Genomic DNA, 23,523 nt, shown 5'->3' with positions numbered 1-23,523 from the left:
CTGGAAAAGAGATTAGCTCAAGCGTTTCTTGAAGAGAATTCTGTAGCACAAGTAGAGGCACTCTTTGGAGCTGACTATAACGAAAGAGCTACTATCAAGAAGAAGAGAGAGTCTAGACTGTTTAGAGAACTAAAAAGCTAAAAAGAAGAAGGGAACTTGAAAGAAAATTTTGAATTCACGGTTGAGATGGGATTTGGGAATTGGGATGTGGGAATATTGGGATTTGGTAGAGATAGGACAAAAAGGAAGATAAGGGAATACGTAAGAAAGAGAAGATAGAGAAATAAAAGAATCGGTAGGTGGGGCCGGTTTTAGAGTGGAATGACTAAAGAGAGAATAATATATATATATATATATATTCTCTGTTAAGTCGTGTTCTGAACAATGATTTGTTGTGAAAGTATTGCTAAAAATATTGTAGACTTCTTCTTTGCTGCTGCGTGCTTTAGTGTCAACTACTAACATATAATGCTTGCTTGCTGTCAAGCACTTCCTTCTTGGGTTTTGTTATTTATTTAACTTTAATCATTTTTAAATGCATGGACATCTTCAGATCTAGCTTTTGATTTTTTTTTTTTTAATTCATAAAAAATGATCGGCAGTCAAATGGGCTTGGCCATGAGCAAATAAACTAATTTGTCTCTTAACTATTTTACTAGGTTTTATAAAATAAAAATTATTGGGAACTAAAGTGTGCTTTGTCATGACTTAAAAATAATTTAGAAACTCAATAGCTATTTATGTTTTTTTAGAGTTTAATCATTTTTATTTGTATTATGAAAGTTATGTTATAAAAAATACTATCTATATTTGTTTTGGACTATTTTAGTTAATTTTTATATTTTTTTTATTAATTTAATGTTTTTATATATTTAAAATAATTATTAAATTAATTATGACGTCATCACAGTTCGACCTCGATTCGACCTCAAAAAACTTGAACCTCTCCCTTTTACAATTCAATGAACGATCCGGGTCTGAAAACCTTGTACTGGTGTGGTACTGGCCAAATATCCTCCGAATGTTAAGTTAGAGAGAATTTCTACAACTCTAGAGTGCCAGAGCTGGGAGAATTATGCGTACCTTGATTTGTGAGAGCTTTGGGGTTTCTATATATAGTGTGGAGCTGACATTCGTTTCTTGGCGGAGAAAGTATTTCATTGTAGAGAAGATTCTCATTAATGCTTGTATTTTATGGGATTCTTTCCTTATAGAGATTCCTCTGATTAGGGCATAAGACATTTCCACGTACAGACATTCGTGGAGGTCAAGCTAAGTCAGGCTGGACTCGTCAGCTTTTTCACGCCCGTCAAGTATCGTGGTGGGATCGTCAGCTTATGGTGTCGCTGCTCTTGTCCTGCACATGCACATGAAGCTGACGGGCCTATGGAACCGTCAGCTTCCTTATGTGTGACTCATTAAATCATTTGCAACACTGTTATCAGTGGGTATTTTCTTTTGGCAAAAATAGCAAGATTTTGAAGTACTAATTAATCTACAATCGGATACCAATACACTTTTAAAGAGAACCACACATTATGCTAAATAGGCTTAATTTGTCCAGTTGTTCAATGCACTAGTATTTAACGAAGAGAATATATTTTATATAGTAGCATTCCCGATTAGTGCAATGTGTCAAAATAGATATATAATGTGTTAGGTCACCTTTAAAAAGCATATTTTTCTTGTCTTTAATTTTCACATATAAATTATTAATATTTCTTGTAATTCAAATAATTTTATGAATAAAATGTTGTATTCATGATAAATAAAAAACCCAAAATTAAAAAAAAAAAAAAAATTATTTAGATCATTTAGGAGTCTCAATTGAAAACCAAATCCCAAATTCAAAATCTACAAGAAAAAGTATGCGGAAAAACGATTAATTAGAGAAAAAATGTCATTTGAAAAAAGTTAATATCGATCAATGGTTGATCTATATAGAGTGTCATGCATGAGCATTCCATTAATCTTCTTACGCCTCCTCTTTGTCTCTGTTGTATGATATATTTAAAACCCTATATTAATCACTTAATTCGAAACTTAAAAAGGAATAATCTTTGGCATTAAGGAATGTAGTACTCCCCCACCATTGTGATCAGTGATAACATTTTGCATGTTAATATTCTGATATATGCAACTTGTTATTCTGTGAAATTCCCAGAATGACAACACTAACTTAACGTAGTCAAGATGATGGTTGGGTACATTTACATATGCTACAGTACAACTTGCTCTTGTCATTGTCAAGTAATCATAAAGGGTTAAGTTTGGAATGCATTGAGATATCTTCTTCCTAAACAATGATCTATAAATAGACACCAATTGGAGCTCAAGTTCCTCAAAGCAAAGCCTCATATTAACTCACTTCACAAGCTTCAAAACATACATACTCACATTTTCCTACTTTTTCAAACTTCATAACAATGGATGTGGTGACAGGGTTGGTGGCTGAAAAGCCAGTAGTGATCTTCAGCAAGAGCTCTTGTTGCATGAGCCACTCCATAAATTCACTAATATGTAGCTTTGGGGCAAACCCTACAGTCTATGAGCTTGATCAGATACCAAATGGAAGGCAAATTGAAAGAGCACTGTTGCAGTTGGGGTGTCAACCAAGCGTACCAGCTGTGTTCATAGGGCAAGAGTTCATTGGTGGTGCAAATGAGGTTATGAGCCTCCAAGTAAGGAATGAGCTGGTCCCATTACTCATAAGGTCCAAAGCTATATGGATTTGGAATAAAAGTAAATAACTTCTGCATCGAACTTCAACACCATGTTTCTATAATATAATGCTACTAGGGCTTGAATAAGTGGTGTTTTGTAACTCTACTTGTACTCTTTCCTTTTGGCTGAGTGGAATAACAATCATTTTTTTTTTCTCAAACTAAGTTCAAGAGGAAGTGGAATAACTTTAATTGTCAAGTACTATAATGCATGTCTATCTTTCACCAAATTCACTTACCACAACTCCTTTGATAAGTAATTTTGTGTGAAAAACAATATTGGAAAGTGGAAACCCATCTCTAATTCAGTCCCATTAATCAAGTGTTTGTGTATAACTTGATATTGAGAGTGCTATACCTAGTAATAATCCAGATTTTCAATGATGAAAGCAAGGTATTGTTCACCCACTTCATAAATGGAAGAAAACAGTTCAAAAGATTCATAAATGCTCCTGTTAGTAATTTAGTAGTATTTCCATTCATCAGAAACATCTGTTCAACCATAAAATGCCTGAATCACATCATGCCCAAAGACAAGAATATATGGAATACTGAACCACGTGATCTGAGTAAAGAAGAAAACAACAGCTCCTGCATAAAGATGCCCTCATCCACCGCTACCAGGGGAGTTATTATGTGTGACTGCTTAAGTTTATCTTCTTATGCTGATAATCTCAATTTTTATAACAGTTTATTTTTTCTTTTTTCCCTTTTTTGACTGAAATAGGGAATATGGGGGAAAGAAGCTTCCCTTTTCTTGTTTATCTTCTTATGCTTATATTTTTCTTAATTAGCCTCATGTTTTGTCAGTTGCATATTTCCTGCTTTAAAAAACAAGAAAAGGAAAGCTTCTTTCCCTATATTCCCTATTTGAAAAAAAAGCATTAGAAGAGAAAGTTGAGCTATATATATATATATATATTTTTTTTTTTTTTTCAATCTATAAAAACATTATTATAGACAAAATATACATATTACAGTCTTCATTTTTCACAACTAACATGATTTATTGTGATCGAAATAACATTATTTTCATTAAAGTTTACCATTAATATTATTTTATCACGAATAATATATAACATATTATGACATTAATTATGAAAAAGGTTGTTCTCTAACTAGACTTTATTGTTAAGAGAGAGAGAGAGAGATGACAAAGGAACCTAAGTCAAATCCGTGTGTGTGATGATAGGAGCCGACCATGCATTTACTATATTCTAGTTCTAGACATATATGCATCCACCAAACTTGAGAGAGATTGCTGCCCCTAACGTACACTTTTAGGTCTCATATGCTATATGCCTTATTTTTGCAGAATAATTTTGGTAGGCGGAGAGAGGATACTTGCACAAAAGTTTTTTTTTCTTTTTTTGAGAAAGCTTGCACGAAAGTGATGAACAAAAAACTTCAAGGATTAAATTTAGTTAAAGCTACAACAAATAACAAACAAATTAAAGCAACAATCGATGGTGGTCCATTCGAAAATTTAAAAAAAAAAACTAAAAAAGTGTTCATGAAAAATGAAGTGGTTAAGAGTGAAAAATATTTTCCAAAATGTTACATACTCAACAAATGGCCACAAATAAATTTCATACCATAAAAATATCTTCCAAAGGTATAATTACATCTTTCTTTTTGCACTCTCTCTTCTCCACAAACTAACAATTGACCGATAATTGACATTTTTACTTGAACTAATTGTTTTTTCACTTAATTTTTTCTACAAAGACTTTGAATTTGGAAAATATATATTTCCATTTAAGGCTCCCAAATGACAAAAATATATATATTATTTGTACTTTTGTATTCTATCTTCTTGAATGAAATATTCTGTTCATATACTCTACTTATTTGGCAGAACAACAAATATTAATGATTTTTCATACAAACCATGCAAACAACATAAAAAACCTCTAGCTCATTTTTAGGTTTGCAAAAAATGAGTTATTTTTCAAACAACTGTTTCAATAAAAATAAATGGAGCATTTACTCTAATATAAATTAAATTTTATGAATTGGATTGCAATTAAATTATGAAACATTATGTGGGCCTAAAACTACAAGATAAGTCTACACTAGTTTAGACTATTTAAGTGATGTGGGCTGATATGTCTAGTTTAGTTTTTCAAATCATACTAGACTATATAAGAGTTCTGTAATTTAACTGGAATATTTTAGTATTTTCAGTAGAAACAATTAAGATTCAAATTTCTCCACCCTCAATTATCAAATTATAAAATAAATAAATAAATCATACTGATCCATTTCATCCAAAAAAAAGAAAAATCATTTTGATCCAACCTGATACAGTTTAAGGTGACCCTGCATATATAAAACATAATTGACCTTTCATTTTATCTTGTGACAAGGATGTTCATTGTTCAGGAGTACTCTTGAGTACGTGACTCTCTCTTTTTTTGGCTGCATGTAATCCCCGTCTATCTGAAAATAACTAAAATACTTGAAAATTTCTGGGCACTCCTTTTGTAATATATAAGCACAATTTTGACGTTATCAATTATCATCAGAATAAAAAAATTAAAAAAAAGAATCATTCTCATGATTGATGATTCCGATTGGTGTCAAAAAAGCAGTTTGTACAAAAAAGTTGAACTGATTGGATTTTGGTAAGATGTGACGCCAATTTCTCCAGAACTCTACTACTATGTGTCCATGTCTTTAATAAGAGAAACTTTTATTGGTTTTTTTTTTAAGCTGAAATAAAGTTTATTGGTTACTCATTTATGGTAGACAAACTTTATAAACATAAATTACAATCTGAGCTGATACCAGATTATTGATATGGTGAAACATACCCAAAATAGGGGTGTGCATAGTCCAAGAAAAAAAAATCGGGTTGGATTATTCAAGTAATGTATTAGGTTGGATTTGGGTTAGAAACGGGTTGTCATAAATAGGTTGCAAGTGGTTCGTTTCAATTGAATTACAAGTTGATTTGTATTTTTTACTTGTGCGCAAAAAATAAATAAATATGATTATTGGTATTGAAAGAAAGATAAACTATTTTTTAAAACCATTTTATTAAAATTCACATGATAAGTTATATTTAAAATTTTCAAATTGATCAAAACTATTAATTCTCAAAATACCATATTAAATCAACCTTAAAAACTAAAATAAGAATAATAAGATAAACACACACACACATATATATATATATATATATATATATATGAAGAGTTGGATTGCGTTAGGTAAGATGGGTTAAAAAATTATTAAGTATTGCAAATCCAACCCAACCCAAAACTCAATAAAATTTCAATCCAACTCATGAAAAACCAACCCAAGGTGCGGGTTGAGTGGTGTCGATTTTGTTGGATTTGTGGGTTGGAGCTTACCCTACCCAAAATTATGAAGGTTCTCGGAAAGAATACACTTAGGTTGATGGAAATTTTGCTATAAGCTATTAGCGTAATCACACTAGCTACCCTCACATCCTAAAACGTCAATATATATAATCTTTGAGTATCATACCAATCATAATATTATTATTGGCTACTTGCACTTGGCTTGTATAAAGTAATATGCAATAATTTTGTGTCCTATCCAGAGAATATCTTAGTGACACATACTTTTCCAATTAGTGCAGTGTGAAAAATAGATAACATGAGTTGTACGGAAAATTGTGGATTTCCAAAGCTATTAGGGGCAGAGTACTTTATTAAGCATCTTTCAATCGCATTCTCTCCTTCTCTTCTCAACTCCATCATGGACAAAATCATTTGTTAGATATTGCTTTGGTTAATTGACAACTAAGACTTTGTGACCAAGTTGTATGATACTCGTATCTGAAAATAAAGTTAGATTGCTTTGGCTAACAAATTTTATCTACAAAATCATTCCAATCTTCGTGAAAAACCATTCTGGGTATCTCTAATATATTTATCCATTACTTTTTACCTTTGGAATATGTTCAGTATTGTCAACTTTTGTATGTCAATTTATTAAGTTTTGCCACTTGTTATTCTATGAAAGTTTTTATGACAACACTAACCTTAAGCTAGGCCAAAAATGATAGTTACACACATTAACATGCTAATAGGCAACTTGTAATTACATGCAGAAAGCCAGAGATGGTCTTAATTATTATGTAATTGCAAAGGGCAACGTGGGAATTCAGTGGTATATCTTCTGGATTGTTTTATTATTCCCTTTAGGAAGTTATTCTATCTGGGAAATTATGCAATCCTCACTACACTAACATAGTATAAATAAAACCACCAAACCGAGCTCAATTCCTCAAAGCAATCACAAGCTTCATAAAACACACACATTTCTAACTCCTTTAATAGTTACAGATAGCGATGGATATAGTACAAAGGTTGGTGGCTGAAAAGCCTGTTGTGATCTTCAGCAAGAGCACTTGTTGCATGAGCCACTCCATCAGGTCACTCATATGTAGCTTTGGGGCAAACCCTGCAGTTTATGAGATCGATAAGATACCAAATGGACAGCAAATTGAGAGGGCATTACTGCAGCTGGGGTGTCGGCCAAGCGTACCGGCTGTGTTCATAGGGCAAGAACTCATTGGTGGTGCAGATGAGGTTATGACTCTCCAAGTCAAGAGCAAGCTTGTCCCACTGCTTATAAGGGCTAAAGCTATATGGCTTTGGAATGGAAATTAAGTACCTGACAGTTCTCAATTTCCATTTTTGGGTATAGTAATAAACTTGAACTGAGAACTGGCAACGTCACCCCCCTCCCCCGCGTCCTTTTCTTCTTCTCCGGGCGGCGCTTTTTGTGTTAAACTCCTTTCTTCTTTAACTTTAACTATGTTCAAGAGAGAAACCTGTATTTGACTTGGTATATAATTTATGTCAATCCTTTAACCAAATCATTTACGGCTCCTTTTGATTATCAAATGCAAGTGTTTTGACAAACCAATGTAATAAGGTACAATTTGAACATAACCTAAAATGACCTAACATATAATACAGGTCATTATAGGAGAAAATTCTAGGTGGAAACAAGGATAGATATCATGGGAATATATGGTGAGGGTCCACTGCAGCATATACACGAAAACATCCTTACCAGGACACTAAATCAAGATTGGTTTTTGTTATTTAATTTTTCGTTAATTGAATAGCCAACTTGGACTCATGGAAGTGACATGAGATGCATGCATGTAACACCAAGTTCCTAATGTCACCTGGTTTGATATTTCCTTGGTTTATTAAGCCTGAGCCATTAGCGCAGTCAATAGGTTGCATATACAGCAGTCATTTCCATAAATAAGATCAAAACCATAAACCATGAGTTTGAGTACCTCAAGCCAGCTATATTAGGGATGGTAATGGAGTAGGACAGAGCCAAAGGAGGGGGTCTTTGTCCCCGTCCCACATAGTTTTGTCTTTCCCCATCTCTGCCTCGTCCTGCATGACGGGGAAAAATTTCTCACCCCATCCCCGCTCCTTGGAACCCAGCAAAGTCTCGCTCACCCCGTAAAACTCTAATTTTTTGTTAATTTACCCTACAACTAGTGCAATTTTTTTAATTAAACATATTTCATTAATAAAAAAATACTTGAAATTACAACTAAATTTATCCCATCAAATCAAATGAATTTTTAGAAAAAAAAATTTTGAATAATATATCCAAGTGTTTAACAAGACAATAAAAAAATAAAAATAAAAAAAATCTCATAATATAACACATAACAAAATAAAGGCAGAGAACTACATTAGGTAGAATAAAATAAGCTAATATTGATATGTTTTTTTAAATAGTAGAATTTTAGAGTATGAAAAATTTACAATTATAACCCTTAGTAACGCGAGGTGGGACGGGGACGGGGAGGGGTGGGGCGGGGCATGGTGGGTTTAAAAAGTCTAAACTCATCCCCACCTCGTGGTGCAGGGATAAAATCTTACTCCATCTCCACCCCATCACCTTTGCAGAGGGGGAAAAATCCGTGCGAGATGAAGGAGAGAGGGGCGGGTTAAGCGGAGTGGGGCAAAATTGCCATTCTTAAGCTATATGTGCCCAGGTTAAAAAATTTGTAATTGCCTTTTCCCTCTAGTAGTTCTAACCAGGTTGTCATGACATTATTGATAAACCCATGTCTAACCCAATCACTACATATATATATATATATATATATATTTGCATCTGACCTAAGCAATATATTACTCCAACTAAAACTTAATTAGGTACAGTTTTTTTAGGTATTGTTCCTTAAATTATTCACATAATCAAATTTAGTATGCATTTAATAGATTACATTATTTTTATGTATTGTTAGTACAGTTATGTGATTGAATGTAATTGAGAAATATAATAAGGTACAACACCAAAAAACCTGTACCTAAATTTTTCTCTATTACTCCTACTGAACAAACTGTTCATACATAACTAAGAATATCAATGATGATAGCAATGTCATGCACACCCTTATGGTATGGAAACAAACATATTGAAACAATTAAATCATCAAATGCTGCTGGAATTAGGTACCGTCTGCACATGCATGTGAATCCATTGGTAAATTAGAACATATTATTCGTTCAATCAAAAACATGCATACATGAATATTTGGTGATAATGCACAACCAAATCATGATGAAGAACCATGGAACATGCATGTGTTGCATGCCAAAGCCCCATAAAGGATCACATCATGCACAAAGATTGGGCATTACGCAATAGTGAACATTGTGGTACGTTGAATGAAGAAGTAAACAGTAGTTTATGTACTAAAGATACCAGAAACCACCTGGGGAATTTTGACACAGAAATTCACCCCATCTTGCAGTGATCAATATATCTTGATTATAGTTGTGGAGAATAATTAGATTTGCCAAGAATAATATTATTAAGCAAAGATCTTTTATGTCTTCATTTGCATTGAGTTGCATATATCTTGTTCTATACTTGGAAAGGTTAGGTTTTGGAGAACTTTTTTTCTGTCCTCCATCTAGAAAAGCATTAAAAAAGTTGAGTCATATTGTCATGTGTTTGAGTTATTTATCATATTTCATGCTTGAAAAATCTATACTTGGTGGAGACTTTCCTATTTCGCATCTATAAAAGCATAAAAGGAGAAGCATACAAATAGTTGTCAACCATCTTTGTCACTGAGCGAGGGGGGCCATGGGTGAGAGAGAGAGAGATAGAGAGAGGTGAATAATTTGTAGAAACAGTGACTTACAACCTTGATCTAATCCATGTTTGTGATGCTAGGAACCGTCCGCGCATTCCTTATATATTCTTCTCTTCTACACATGCATCCACCAAAGTTAAAATTTGCCCCACAACCACTTTAAGAAATGTACCTTTTATCCTATATGTTCCCATCTCTATCTCTGATGAGGATTAGATTTATGTAAAATGTATCTATTTATGGAGCTAGAAGTACATGAAGAGGACTTTTTGCATCAAAAATTACCTAGAATAAATTACAAATAACAGCAGAAAAACACAACTTAAAATACAGAAACCTCACAATGGTGCAGCATAAATCTGTTAAGTTTTGGTGATTACACATGACAACAATAAAGAACTCTTATTAATGCAGAACATAAAATGCTAGATATCATTTTAACTAAAATTAAATCTTAAATTAAATGTTCTCCAATTAAAAATATTCAAAAAGATTATTGATTGATATAGTACCTTAATAGGTTTATAATTTGACTAGAAAAGGTTTAAAAGCTCCTAAAATTAAGGTCACTCTTTAAATTTCAAAAAAAAAATACATAATGCTTTTTATTAATTAAAAAAAAAATGTCTTCATATTATGTTTTACTTCACTTACATAGTTGTTATGGGTTTTTAGGTTGACAAATTCCATGATTTGTAATCTTCATTGAGTTTGTAATAAGTTATTATAAGTTCAAGATTAAGTGTCCAAGATGTAACTCAAAAAAGAAGAAGAAAATGAAGACTTTTGACTACCATTCAATCAATGCTTGATCAATCGAAGCATGGATACTGTCAAACTTTCAATCATAGCTCAATTGATCGAAACAAGGTTTTTAACACTTCCTCAATAGTGAACTTGCTTGATTGAGATATAGGAATCCTAAATTTGACATGTATTAAATAAGTCAATTGTTGACTTGAAAGTCGTGTTATACATTCAAACATTTAAAAAAGGCTTACTAAGAGCATCCACAACCGAAAATCTCATCTCATCCTATTTTACCATCCAAAAAAGCTACTTTATTAATTATAACATATCATTTTTCAATGCACCCGACATCCCAAAATTCTATTTTTTTTCCCAGTTTATTTAAATATTCTTTTTTATTTTTTTTATTTTTACTCTCTCTCTCTCTCTCTCTCTCTCTCTCTCTCTCTCTCTCTCTCTCTCTCTCTCTCTCTCTCTCTCTCTCTCTCTCTCTCTCTCTCTCTCTTTTTTCCTTTTCGTCTCTCTCCCTCAACCTCTGGCACAAGAACAGATAAAAAAAAACCAGCAAAGTCTCTCTAGGTCTAAAACATCACCACCACCATAAAACCACTGTCACTCACATCCCAACAAACCCACCACACCACTAGCTAGCAACCACCACCACAATCGCAATAGCCACCACCACGCCACTGCCATGCCAACCACCAAACCCACCACCAACAACAACCACCGCAAGAAACAGCGACCATAAAAACCACAAGAGAAAAACAAAAACAAAAAAAAAAAAAAACAAAAAACAAAAACAAAAAAAAAAAGGTAAAAAATCACAACCAACAACTACAAGAAACAGCCACTACAAGAACCACCAAAGAGATAAAATAAAAAACACACAAAGCCGAACCCAGAAACCCATGGCAAAACTATAACCCCGATGGCAAAACCACCACATCAACCAACTGCTGATCTAAAAAAACCCAATCAACACCCACAACACACCACAGAGAGATTGGCTCCGTCGCAAAGGCTTTGCACGCCACTAAGAGATTGGCTTGTGTCGCTCCGAGCACCGAAGATCTACACGGACTCAACGTGTGAGCTCCGATCTGGCTTGGTGATTCAGTGAGAAAGAGAGAAGCTTGACAATGGCAAGAGAGAGAGGGGATGAGAAAGAGAGAAGGAAGAGAGAGAAAAGAAAGAGAAAAAATGAGAGAGGAGAGAGAAATTGCCGAGTTAAAACGTGGAGAGAGTATTAAAAAAAAAAAATTATCCCATTCAGCTATAGTACCATCTTACATTTGAGATGGTACTGTAGCTATATGTCAAAAAAATTTTGGCCTTTTCCCATTTGGCCTTCCCGTTGCTGAGCAGTTTTTGGGCCTGAATGCCGAATGTGCCTTACATTTGGCATATAGCAGGCCCACTACTGATGCTCTAAGGATGACTTCTTCAAAGATATAGAGAGCTTATATTGTGTGCTATTAGTTAATTCCTTCTTAGGGTTAGTGAACCTTATAGGGGTTTCTCTTTTAGATGATTGTCATTGGTTTTTCATCTCGCCACTGTACCTTGTGTTTTTTACTTTATTGTTTGTTACTTTACATATGGTGGCGTGCGGGTTGTGGATCTTGTGGTAATTAACCTATGATAATACTATTTATATATCTATATTACTAAAAGCTAAAGCGCAGAATTTATTGTTGCTACGCTCCTATTAAGCCACATTAACAACCACATCAACAGCCACATCATTCATTTATTTTTTATATTTTCTTTTCTCTATTTAAACTTTTCTTCCCCCTATTTTCAAAAAAAAAAAAAAAAACTTTTCTTCTTCCTATTAGTTCACACACCTATTATTACATTTCTTCCAACTTTTCTCTTTTTTTTTTGCCTCTTTATCTCCCCACTACTTTACCATTATACTTCCTTACACTTTTTTATAATTTTCCTCTTCTTCTACTTTTACACGTATTGTTATACTTCTTCCAACCTTTCCCTTTCCTTTTTGCCTTTTTATCTTTACACTATTTTACCGTTATACTTTCTTCCTCTTTTTTATAATTTGCCTCTTCTTTTACCCATTTTATTTTGTATAAATTTGATATCATTTTCTCATTCAATCTATATTTTTCCCACACAAAACTTTGAGTACTCTCTCTCTCTCTCTCGGTGAATTTTTATTCTTTCTTATAACTCTAATTAAGGTTGATGGTTTTTTTTTTTTTTAATATGTGTTTTTCTTCTCTTTCCCTTTTATAGCTTTGGTTGAATTTTAGTTTGGGTTAATATTTAATTTTTTGGGAGACATGAATTTGAATATGCCTACCAATTGTTTGAGTAATAAATTATTATAAAGCCTATTATCTATTCCTTTAGTTTCATTTTAATTATGGTTAAGATATCATTGTAATTTTGTAATAAGTTTTGATTATTATGATAATTTCCTTATTCCTTAAGAGATGAGAAATTTGAATAATAAATTTGAAACTTATAAAGTTTAGGTGTATATTAAGCAAATATAATACACTAAAATAGAAGTTAGAAGAATATGGTTCACCTTAAAAAAATATTAATCAAACATAAAAAAATAATAATAATAAAAATGATATATTTGTAGAGATAAAAAGATTAAAAAAAAATACTTGTAGAAATTTTTTTTTTTTTTTAAATAGACAATACTTGAAGTAATTAATGGTTTTTTTTATATATATTACACCTCTTTACGTAATATTTATATTCTCACGCATCGCGTGGGTCTATGGCTAGTTTGGTTAATTAGCGTAACTTAATTAATCCATTGACTAAGGGATCAAAATATAACCTTTACAGTTGCATTGATAGGTAAAGCATTATGCAAACATGTGATATGTACTCCACGTAAATAAAAAAATTCATATGGAATAACTATGAATCGAAAGCAAATTTTAGTCTGTATAGTCTATAGGTCAGTAAAGTGCTTCGACATGTCTAACAAAAACTAATAACGTTAGTGCTAAATTTCCTCTAAATACTTTATACGTAAAGGGCTCAATGACACTCATGTAAGATATAACTGCATGGACTGCAAGTCGTTTAATTAGGCAACACCCTATCTAGATCTAAGCCTTCCGATTATCTTTCACATCACAAATCACACCAAATCAAAACATTGGATGTCAACCTTTAAAACACAACATAGTTCAAAACGTCTAGAGTTTAAATTCTCACTCTTCCATTGTAACTATCGAATTAACAAATACCAATAACTTTTGTGCTAAATGCTTTTATACATATGAATAAATTCGGTGTTTTTACCATTTTTTTTATAAGTAAATTGGTGTTTTCACAATCTATGAAGAATAGAATATACATTATTCCCATAACTCAAATAGAAAAAACAAGACAGAAAAAAGTGATCATTGATAAATAGCTATGTAATGAAAGAAATAATTTGGTCAGTGATACTTGTATTTGTACTGTGATTACAGATTAACTCTACAGTCTTCTTAGTATATTTGCATGCTCATAACCTAATTACCGACCAAAAAACACTTTTTCATGGAGAATCAAGGAGAAAATGGGCTTTTGCCCTTTTTTTTAATATATCTAGCAAAATACCCCATATCTGAAACTATTTAGAAAAATGACCCTGTTTTGAAACTTGATTTTTAGAAAATCGAGTTTCAATTTAAAACTCGATTTTTGGACAATTGAGTTATAGCGAACTGAAAAATAAAAATAAAAAAATTTTGGAACTCGAGTTCCAAAAAAATAAAATAAGTCCACATTCGCTAAAATCGAGTTATACATTTAAAACTTAATTTTTAAAAAATCAAGTTTCAAAATAGGAACATTTCTTTAATTAGTTTCAAACGTGAGGCATTTTGCTGGATATTTTAAAAAGAAAGAGTAAAATCCCATTTATCAATGAATCAAAGAGGATAAAGATTTTTGTTACATAGGAATCTCCCAATTGGTTAAAACAGTAACCATCATATGTTTTTTGTGAGGGAAATATATGTTAAGGGGCATTTCTTTTCTTTTTTTTCCAATTAGTCGTATGTGTGGTAATGGATAAAAGTTGTGGGTCCTTAAGGAATAATTGTCTCCATCTAGTACGGTCTCTACTTGGAATTTTTTTCAAGATATTAGGGCCGTATTACCTTTTTTTCTAAAGCATAATATCTTTTTTTTTCAAAATTTCTTCTTGGTGTTTTCACATATGCTTTTATACATATGAATAAATTCGGTGATTTTACCTTCTTCTTTTTTTATATAAGTAAATTGGTGTTTTCACAATCTATGAAGAATAGGATATACATTATTCCCATAACTCAAATAGATAAAACCAGAAAGGAAAAAGTGATCATTGATAAATAGCTATGTAATGAAAGAAATAATTTGGTCAATGACACTTGTATTTCTACTATGATTACAGATTAACTCTACAGTCTTTTTAGTATATTAGTATGCTCATAACCTAATTACCGACTGAAAAACACTTTCTCAAAGAGAATCAATGAATCAAAGAGGATAAAGATTTTTGTTATATAGGAATCTCCCAATTGGTTAAGACAGTAACCATCATATGTTTTTTGTGAGGGAAATATATGTTAAAGGGGCATTTCTTTTATTTCCAATTAGTCCTATGTGTGGTAATGGATAAAGTTGTGGGTCCTTAAGGAATAATTGTCTCCGTCTAGTACGGCCTCTACTTGGAATTTTTTAATGATATTAGGGCCGTATTACCTTTTTTTCCAAAGCATAATATCTTTCATAAAACTACATGCGAATCTAGCCGGGGCAGAAAGGTGCTTCCAATTGGATAAACCCAAACTTTTCTTTTTTCTTTTTTATCACCTTGGGAGATGCTTCAAAATGTAGAGTATGGCAGAGATTTTATGAGAAACTTAAGAGGAAAATAAAAATTCATTGTGCAAAGTCTAAGAGTATTGGACACTCCATTTAACAAAACAGAAAAGAGATAACTTACAAATTACATCTTCTTAATTTAATGTGTTTATCAAGTTCTTTTAACTTTAATTTATTTTTAATTTAGTCATTTTATCTTGTAATGTTATCTAATCTTGTCATTAGTCTTAGTTTTTTTTTCCATACTTTTCAAAACGACGTTAATTTTGGTGTACTTAACGATCGATGCAAATTGGACAAAAAGACTATCGAAAATAAATGTTAGTTAAAGAATTGAAATGAAATTTAAATAATTAATTTCAGAATAAGTCAAAGTTAAATGGTGTAATTAGTAATGTAACCGACAAAAAATCAAAGTTGAACAAAGAAAATCAAAGACACTATTACCAAAATCTTGGACATGCCTTGAAGATAAATATAGCTTTAGAAATGCACCTCTTCTCAATAGAATTTTCACATTTGGCTTTTTAATAAACTAATAGTATTATTTTATATAATTGCTAGTTGTTATTCCATGAATGTAAGATATATGACACACTGCGCTTAACGAAGCAGAAAACGTTGACAAGAAGATGATGGGCAACGTGTTATTCTTATTTTCCCAAAGAACCAAAAGTCTTTATCAAGTAATCATGAAGGTTGATCTCGAAGAATCCAATCACTTTATTTTTTTGAACATTATATTCTTCCGGACGAACAATACATCCCCACGCCCACAGTAAAGCCTTCCACAATAAAATTATAAATAGGCCTTCATTGCAGCTCAAGCTATTCACTGCAAAACACCAACACTCACTTACAAACACTATAACATTCCCAACTTCTTTTTGCTTATTACAACCAATGGCTGCAGTGACAAGCTTGGTAGCTGAAAACCCAGTTGTGATTTTCAGCAGGAACATTAATTGTCCAATGACTCACACAGTCAACTCACTCATAACTGGGTTTGGGGCAAACCCTGTGTTGTACTATCTTGATAGGATGCCCAACAGGCAGCAAATTGAGAGTGCACTGGCTCAACTTGGTCGTCAGCAAAATCAACCAGCTGTGTTCATAGGGCAGCAATTCATTGGTGGCCCTACTGAGGTAAATAGTCTCCTCTTAAGGAATGAGCTTGTTCCACTGCTATTAAGGTCTAACGCTATATGGGTATGGAGGGGAGCTTAACTTTTTTCACGTACGTACGGACACTCAATAACAGCTTGTTAAGCAGACTAGCTTCAATAAAAGTCTATGTTTTTGTTTTCTTTTTTGGGTGGGGTTTTCTCTAAAATAGTTCTATAATGAAAATGAGAATGGGCATGGATTATGTATGCTATATATAGAGCCACTTTGACTTGTACTAGTACCATTAATTATTAGTATTATATAAAGATCACTTGTAGTTTTCCCTTTTTGCTGAATAATATTATGAGTTATTAGTATTATTATTGTTGTTGTTCTTGCCTGTGCTTCTTCTTTCTCTTCCTCTTCTGTCCTAGACCAGTAGAGAAAAATGCAAAACTAGGCTACATAAGTTTGTCTCTGATGAGAAAGTTCTAAATTGTATTGGAGAACCTACTAATTATCAATGGCTGTAGCCTGCATGCATTAGAGTAATTGATTTTGACCTCACTCGGTAGCATCTGTATTCAGAGAGAGATTGAGACACAAAGAGAAGCAACTGGCAAAAGAAGGTAGCTGCAGAAGAAATCTGCATAAAAAGCATAATGAGACGCCAAGGGATATATAAGTTTTGTCGTGGAATATGATAAAACGTAGATGGTGAACGCAGAAAGTGAAAGGATTATGTATTCTTTTCTTTTCTGAACAATAATACATAAAAAGACTAGTAGTCTAATACGTGCGCCTCTATATATATATATATATATATATACACACACACGCTTCTAGCTAATACATCCTTTAAAAATGATATAATATAAACACATATCACAAAATATATACACAAACACACCCATACATACACATTTGTTCATATGTAATTACGTATACTTTTGCTATTTTGCTTGAAAATGTGTCTATTTTGCTTGAAAATGTGTGCAGAATTTTTTATATTTTGTAAGAGATAATTAAACTAAAATTATAAAAAAAATAAATTCTTCATTAAAATTCTTTTTTAGATGTTTTAAACAGTGTACATTTTATTTATATACTACTTTCTTTCGAATAAAATTGAATAAACCATATGTTATTAAGTAGTTGAAAGATCTATAAGTTTTATATAAAATAAAAATGAATTTTATTGTGCACTTATGTTGTATTTGTAATATATTTAGTATTATTCACGTGTCATGAGATAATTTTTGCTTTAGTGAATTAACCTTTTAAACATTTGAATTTCTGATATTTTTATTTACCACTCACAATACTAACAAATTTAAGGAATACAATAGATGCCTAGCATATATACTAATTATTTGACCCACAAATAACAAAGCACTACATTGATCAAAAACCATTTTAGGAAACTATCATTCCAATCAATATCTCAAAAAACTCTATCTTCTTTTCAATTGATATCTCACATAACTTTTGCACTCTTTCTTATCCCAAAGATCAAAAAATTAATTACTAGAAATATTAAAAAAAAAAAAAAAGGTATTAGAATCACTAAAGAATAGTCATGTACTATTTTCAAAAAAATAATGAATTAGAGTGGGTATTTTTTTACAATTTGTATAATCTATTTACAATCTCATTATTTTTTATGAGATACTATAATTTTTGTAACTTGTTTAAAATCCATAAAAGTTTTTTTTTTTTTTAGGGGGGCCATATAATATATTTTGGGAGGCCAAACTATTAAAAGTTTTAATTTTAACAATAAATATACATAAATTAATAATTTTGGGAATAGGGGTCCATGGTCCCCCTTAGTCCCTACATAATTCCATCCCTGATAGCATTCATGCATTACCATGCTTAATACAAATTTAGTCAAATCTGATATAAAAAAAATTAAATTAAACTTCACTTTTCGAATTTTATTTAAAAAACGCTATTTAAACCCCCTAATCGGCTTAACTACTGAATTCTAATTGATTTATTCAATTCTTAATCTTAATAGTTATTAATTAATCAAGGTTCTAATCACAATGTTTGATGGTTAAACATATTCAAATAGTATAGCACATAGATCATAAAAACAAACACAAACACAGGCAGCTAATATTCACAAAATGATTGAAAACCCTAAACAGTACGTAAAAACAATTAGGGGGCAAATCTAAATTAGCAAATTTACTATATATAGAATAAAATTGTTGAAGTACAGATGATATTCACACAACTTCCTATACTTGAGCTCCCAGCTCGCTCATGCTAGCAATTGCAAACTCGTGTCTTGTGCTTTTTAAATTATTTGTTACGCACGACAATATGCCATTTGCAAACCGATCTGCCAACCACTCCAAAACTCCTTATAAATTAAAGTGACTTCTAATTAAAATAATTTTAATTTGCATTTGATCAATCTCTAAAGCACCAAAACTTGCCTGGTTTTGGGTGCTTGTATCAATTCGAGTAATCCATAATTCCTGAAGTAATTCATCTAACGTTGTTTGGCGGGTTTCAATGTCGGCATGTAATCAAGGGCCTGGTGTAGCGTCCAACACAACAACAGATGAATGAACACGGTATATAGGAGTTTTTCCCTCTTGTATTTTCATTGTCTCGCTGGCTTCATTATTAGCATGCTTATTTGATTCTTAGTTCTTTACTACTGAATAGTCTAAAGTCTAAACCATGGGCCTATATATATATAAAATGGATTACGTGACTCCCACAGTATGTCAGGGCACCCTTTATAAGGTGTAGAGTTAAATGGATTAGATGGCAGAGAAGCCCATCCTATCTTATTTGGGCTTGAGCATGCATGGGTCGGGTTAGGTGAAATTGAAAAAACTCAACTCAACCATAACCATAAAATGGGTAAAAATCAAACCAACCCAACTCAATAATCCGTCATTACATGTGCAAAAAAGTAAATATCATCAACAAAGAAGACGTTGTTGAAAATCGGTCTATTCAACCGAATTCGGGAATGGTCCAAGATTAAATCAAGCATAAGAAAAAGGCTATTCAAACAAATTATGATAAGATATAGCCTATAGGGATAGGGGCATAATTACGAGTTTACAACAGGATAGGAATTATTATAGGACCTAAAAAATCCAAATAAGACAAAATTAAAAGACCAAATTAAGTTTTGCTAGAATGGTTTATAAAAATAATATAGTTAAGTGTATTTTAGTTAGTTCAACTAATAAAGTCTCTAATGGTTGAATAAAAAATTTGAAGTTCAATTCCCGCTTACACAAAAAACTAATTAGTGTCCTGGTCTAATGATAAAGAACTATTATTAAGTACGGACGTCATAAGTTGAAATATCTAAAAAATATATATATAGTTAAATATCAATCATCTAATGTATAAAGATTTTTCTCTAAGAAAAAAAAAAACTTTATATATATATATATAGACACACACATTTGCACAAATTACGATTAAATTATTATTTTGTGTATAAGAATTAATATAAACAACAAATTATCATTGCAAAAGAATTCCTAACAGGTTTCAAAAGTTCCCCTATACTCAATTTGGGTTTCCTAATATTATCTCGGATCCAATGCCATCGTAACGGGTACCTTGGTGCACACGTGACCACATGGTCTTAGCTTGGGACAACAAAATCAATAGCTTGCTTCCACTTTTAACTTTGTTTTTAAGCGTGAAGGCTGGTCAAAGTATGCGCATGTGTGTGTTGTTTTGGTTCACTTTTATCTTGGTTAAAAAGCTTATACTTCAAAATGCATTTTTACTTTGTTGAAAAATGATGAAGTTCCAAACTGCCATCATTGACATGAGAAAAACTTTGGGTTCAAAAACAATCACTTTGATCAAAATGTCATCACTCAACCCGTTTGTTTCACTTTGAACAAAATAGCAACATTCATTTCTTCTCAACCTGTTTGGGTCACACATTGATAGCTTAAGAATAAGAGGTACATTGATGTGAATGGGACTCTAAACTCTATGACTATGAGGCTATAAAGAATCCCAAGTAGTCCGTACTCATTGGGGCCCTTGAAATGGAACAGGCCCATCTGTGTGTGATCTGTAAAGCCCGGAGATCAGATTAGGGGCTATCATGTGGAGGCCCATGTATAACCTAGCCTTTTTTTTAACAGTGAAACATTTTTTGTCCCCATTTAGATGGATTTTTTAGTAGTGAAACTGAAAGCTGCTTATTATTTCACCTTCCCAAAATGTGAAAAAAAAAATATTAACCCCATATTATTCCCTAACCATCATCTATTCATCTTCCATATAAATACTAATGATAAAGTCCTCAGTTATTTGAGTCTTTTGTAAGTTTTTACTTTTCGGAGGGACCATTTCTTCTTTTTTTTCTTTTTTTCTTTTTTTTTTTTAAAAGAAAGAAAAAAGGTGAAACGATCTCCAAATCCATCTCTCCAAAAACCTTATTTAAGCGAGACAAAAGAGAGGCTAAACAATATGTTGTCAAATTAACACATTCCCACGATTAAGATCACATGATCATCATATGATTTAGGGGTATTCATGGGTTGACTTTGGGCAGGTTTTTGCTCCGCCCGTAGTTAACTATCTCTCCACTTGCACTATGCTTAATGAGGGTTAATTTCACATAATGAAACTCACTGCTAATCGACAAAATCAAAAATTAACCACGAGGTCGTTGGTCTGGATTGAGCAATTAGATTGGGTTTCACGAATCTATGGACACTCCTAATATGATCTAAAGGATAATTATCCAATTTTGGGTGTATGGAATGATGTGATAATATTATACAATACACTTGACAAAACATATATAAAGCACATTTTAGTGCCAACTTTAATTTGGTTAGCGATGGTGAATGATCTTATTCTTAGGATCATAATGAACCATGCAATCATCCTTGTACATGTGATGCAGTGCAGCATATAATATAACGTTCTAGAAGATTCAAAAGGGTAGGCGCATATATTTTCGGTACACCATAATTATAGCTACCAGCTTTGCATACCTGCACTAATGATTCAACTCCCTTTCCTTTCATGTCCTTACCTTAGTGTCAAAAAAAAAAAAAAAAAAAAAAAAAAAAACTTTTGGCCATTGCAGTCCTTTTTCTTTCTTTTTTGGATCCAATTTTATGGCATAGGAAACCAAGCTTTTAGAAATTAATGTCACAAATTTTTTTGAAGCACTATATATGGTGCATAATTGTGAAAAAAATAAAAGTTGAAATTAGGAAAAAAAACATTCCCATTTACAATCAACTACTTAGGTCAACATAATATAAGAGAATATATTTTTGGTACCAATAACCATCACTGGTCCTTGAAACTTTGAACTTAAAATTGGTACATTTGTATATAATCATTAAGCACATAAGTAAAGGATTTATAATTTATCTATCCATCTCTTTCTTGAAATTAATTGACTAAAAGGAGGGGAGGGGTTGCAAGTATATATACCAAAAGCTAAAAGGGAAGAGATAGTGTTGGGCCAGTTGAATTGGAAACTCAAAAATATCATATGTTTATAACCATTTTTAAGGAGACAAGTTCCATTAATAAATCTTTAGAGGCCGCCCTGTTCTCAAAAGACTATCACACTTTGACTTACCGATAGAATTTTTTCTCATAGAATATAATAAGACATGGCCTTATTCAAATACATCGATAAAGCTTTTGTCCAACTCTTTTTTCTTTTCTTTTTTTAAATAAATACTTAAAGGGAACAACTGTCAAATAGGTGAATATAATGAAAAATGAAAGCTTTAATGCAGGATATAGACAATAACTGAAGCTTGAGGGGACATGGATTTTCTTTTTTTGATACAAGATAGAATTTCTACTCTATCCTAATTTAAGTATATATGTGTATGAAACTTCCTCCTAGATACTTGAACCCCAACTCTTATCCCTTACTCCCCCACAAACATTTATACTTATGGGAGCATTTATTAACAGAATATGAAAGTATCTTTGGGAGCTTTCCATAAAGAGCTAGACATTATAACTGCATTAAGTTGTATGTCATTTCAAGAACCAGTTTAGAACTTTAGAGAAATAGAACCCAATTTAGCCAAGACCATTTAGTCCAAAGTACTTTTGCCTTGTTTTGGTTAGGTGGATTGCACACTTGCATTCCAATTTGATAAAGATAGTAGGAGATACAAGCCTATCACTGAAAATTGTTTCAACTTGAAGATATACTTAATTTTTTTAAAGAACCTAGCAAAAAAAAAACATTATTGCACATAATTACATGAAGAAATATGCTTATGGATCTAGCTAACTCCTCATTTTGAAGCAATTGGTCCACATTGAAGTTTGTATGAATAATTGAACACAGAAGAATGGGAGTAGAAGTGTCAGAGAAAAAAAAAAAAAAAAGAGGGTGGAGCATTAAGGGTACTCAATTGCAACATTTTGCACCCACCTGGCTCAAGGCTTCAATTCATTGCAGTGCTTTGCAACTATATGGGAATAAAAATTAAATGGACCACCTGCCAAACTTTTTAAAAAGGAGAAGAATAAAAATATAAAAATGAAAAGAAAAATCTAAGCCATTCTTTTGGCTGCCTGTAATATAGGTGCTAACAACTTTATAAAATTAAATAAATAAATAATAATAATAATAATAATAATAATAAAACAAATATTTTATAGAGAGAAAGTTGAGAAAAGGCCTATGATGAAATCATCATTTTATTTTTATTCTTTTATTTTGGTAAATATGATGGAATGATATTAACCACATGATCAACCATAAGTTTTATTGATAACCTAACAGTCATCCAGCAACAAAAGGGAAGTAATTGATGGGGTCATCATTACCATTCGATCGATGCAATCTTATGCCATGATTAATCCACAGTTGTCGCACTACAGGTACATACACTAATTTTGTTACATAAATTAATGGTTTGATACATATATTTATTCATTTATTTGTATGTTTGCGTGTGTTAAATAATT

At 32.0% G+C, this 23,523-nt stretch overlaps 3 protein-coding genes across 3 annotated transcripts; all 3 read left to right on the top strand.

The window, feature by feature from the left end:
- Window positions 1–2,331: 2,331 nt before the first annotated feature.
- Window positions 2,332–2,888, top strand: LOC126709041 (monothiol glutaredoxin-S6-like). Its single transcript, XM_050409111.1, has one exon. The coding sequence runs from the start codon at window positions 2,427–2,429 to the stop codon at window positions 2,748–2,750; it is 324 nt and encodes a 107-aa protein (XP_050265068.1). The 5' UTR covers window positions 2,332–2,426; the 3' UTR covers window positions 2,751–2,888.
- A 4,091-nt stretch (window positions 2,889–6,979) lies between these two features.
- LOC126709058 (monothiol glutaredoxin-S6-like) lies at window positions 6,980–7,581 on the top strand. Its single transcript, XM_050409136.1, has one exon. The coding sequence runs from the start codon at window positions 7,049–7,051 to the stop codon at window positions 7,367–7,369; it is 321 nt and encodes a 106-aa protein (XP_050265093.1). The 5' UTR covers window positions 6,980–7,048; the 3' UTR covers window positions 7,370–7,581.
- An 8,685-nt stretch (window positions 7,582–16,266) lies between these two features.
- On the top strand, window positions 16,267–17,305 carry LOC126710085 (monothiol glutaredoxin-S6-like). Its single transcript, XM_050410466.1, has 2 exons — window positions 16,267–16,593; window positions 17,143–17,305. The coding sequence occupies exons 1-2, from the start codon at window positions 16,351–16,353 to the stop codon at window positions 17,185–17,187; spliced, it is 288 nt and encodes a 95-aa protein (XP_050266423.1). The 5' UTR covers window positions 16,267–16,350; the 3' UTR covers window positions 17,188–17,305.
- Window positions 17,306–23,523: the final 6,218 nt, after the last annotated feature.

Source organism: Quercus robur, chromosome 12 (genome assembly GCF_932294415.1).
Source record: "Quercus robur chromosome 12, dhQueRobu3.1, whole genome shotgun sequence".
Lineage (NCBI taxonomy): Eukaryota > Viridiplantae > Streptophyta > Magnoliopsida > Fagales > Fagaceae > Quercus > Quercus robur.
The sequence above is the reverse complement of the archived record's forward strand: the minus strand, read 5'-3'. Positions and strand labels throughout refer to the sequence as shown.

Coding starts and splice junctions, on each gene's coding strand:
- LOC126709041 (XM_050409111.1), top strand. CDS start 2,427: ATGGATGTGGTGACAGGGTTGGTGGCTGAAAAGCCAGTAGTGATCTTC.
- LOC126709058 (XM_050409136.1), top strand. CDS start 7,049: ATGGATATAGTACAAAGGTTGGTGGCTGAAAAGCCTGTTGTGATCTTC.
- LOC126710085 (XM_050410466.1), top strand. CDS start 16,351: ATGGCTGCAGTGACAAGCTTGGTAGCTGAAAACCCAGTTGTGATTTTC. Junction 16,594..17,142: donor TCATTGGTGGCCCTACTGAG/GTAAATAGTCTC, acceptor ATCTGTATTCAG/AGAGAGATTGAGACACAAAG.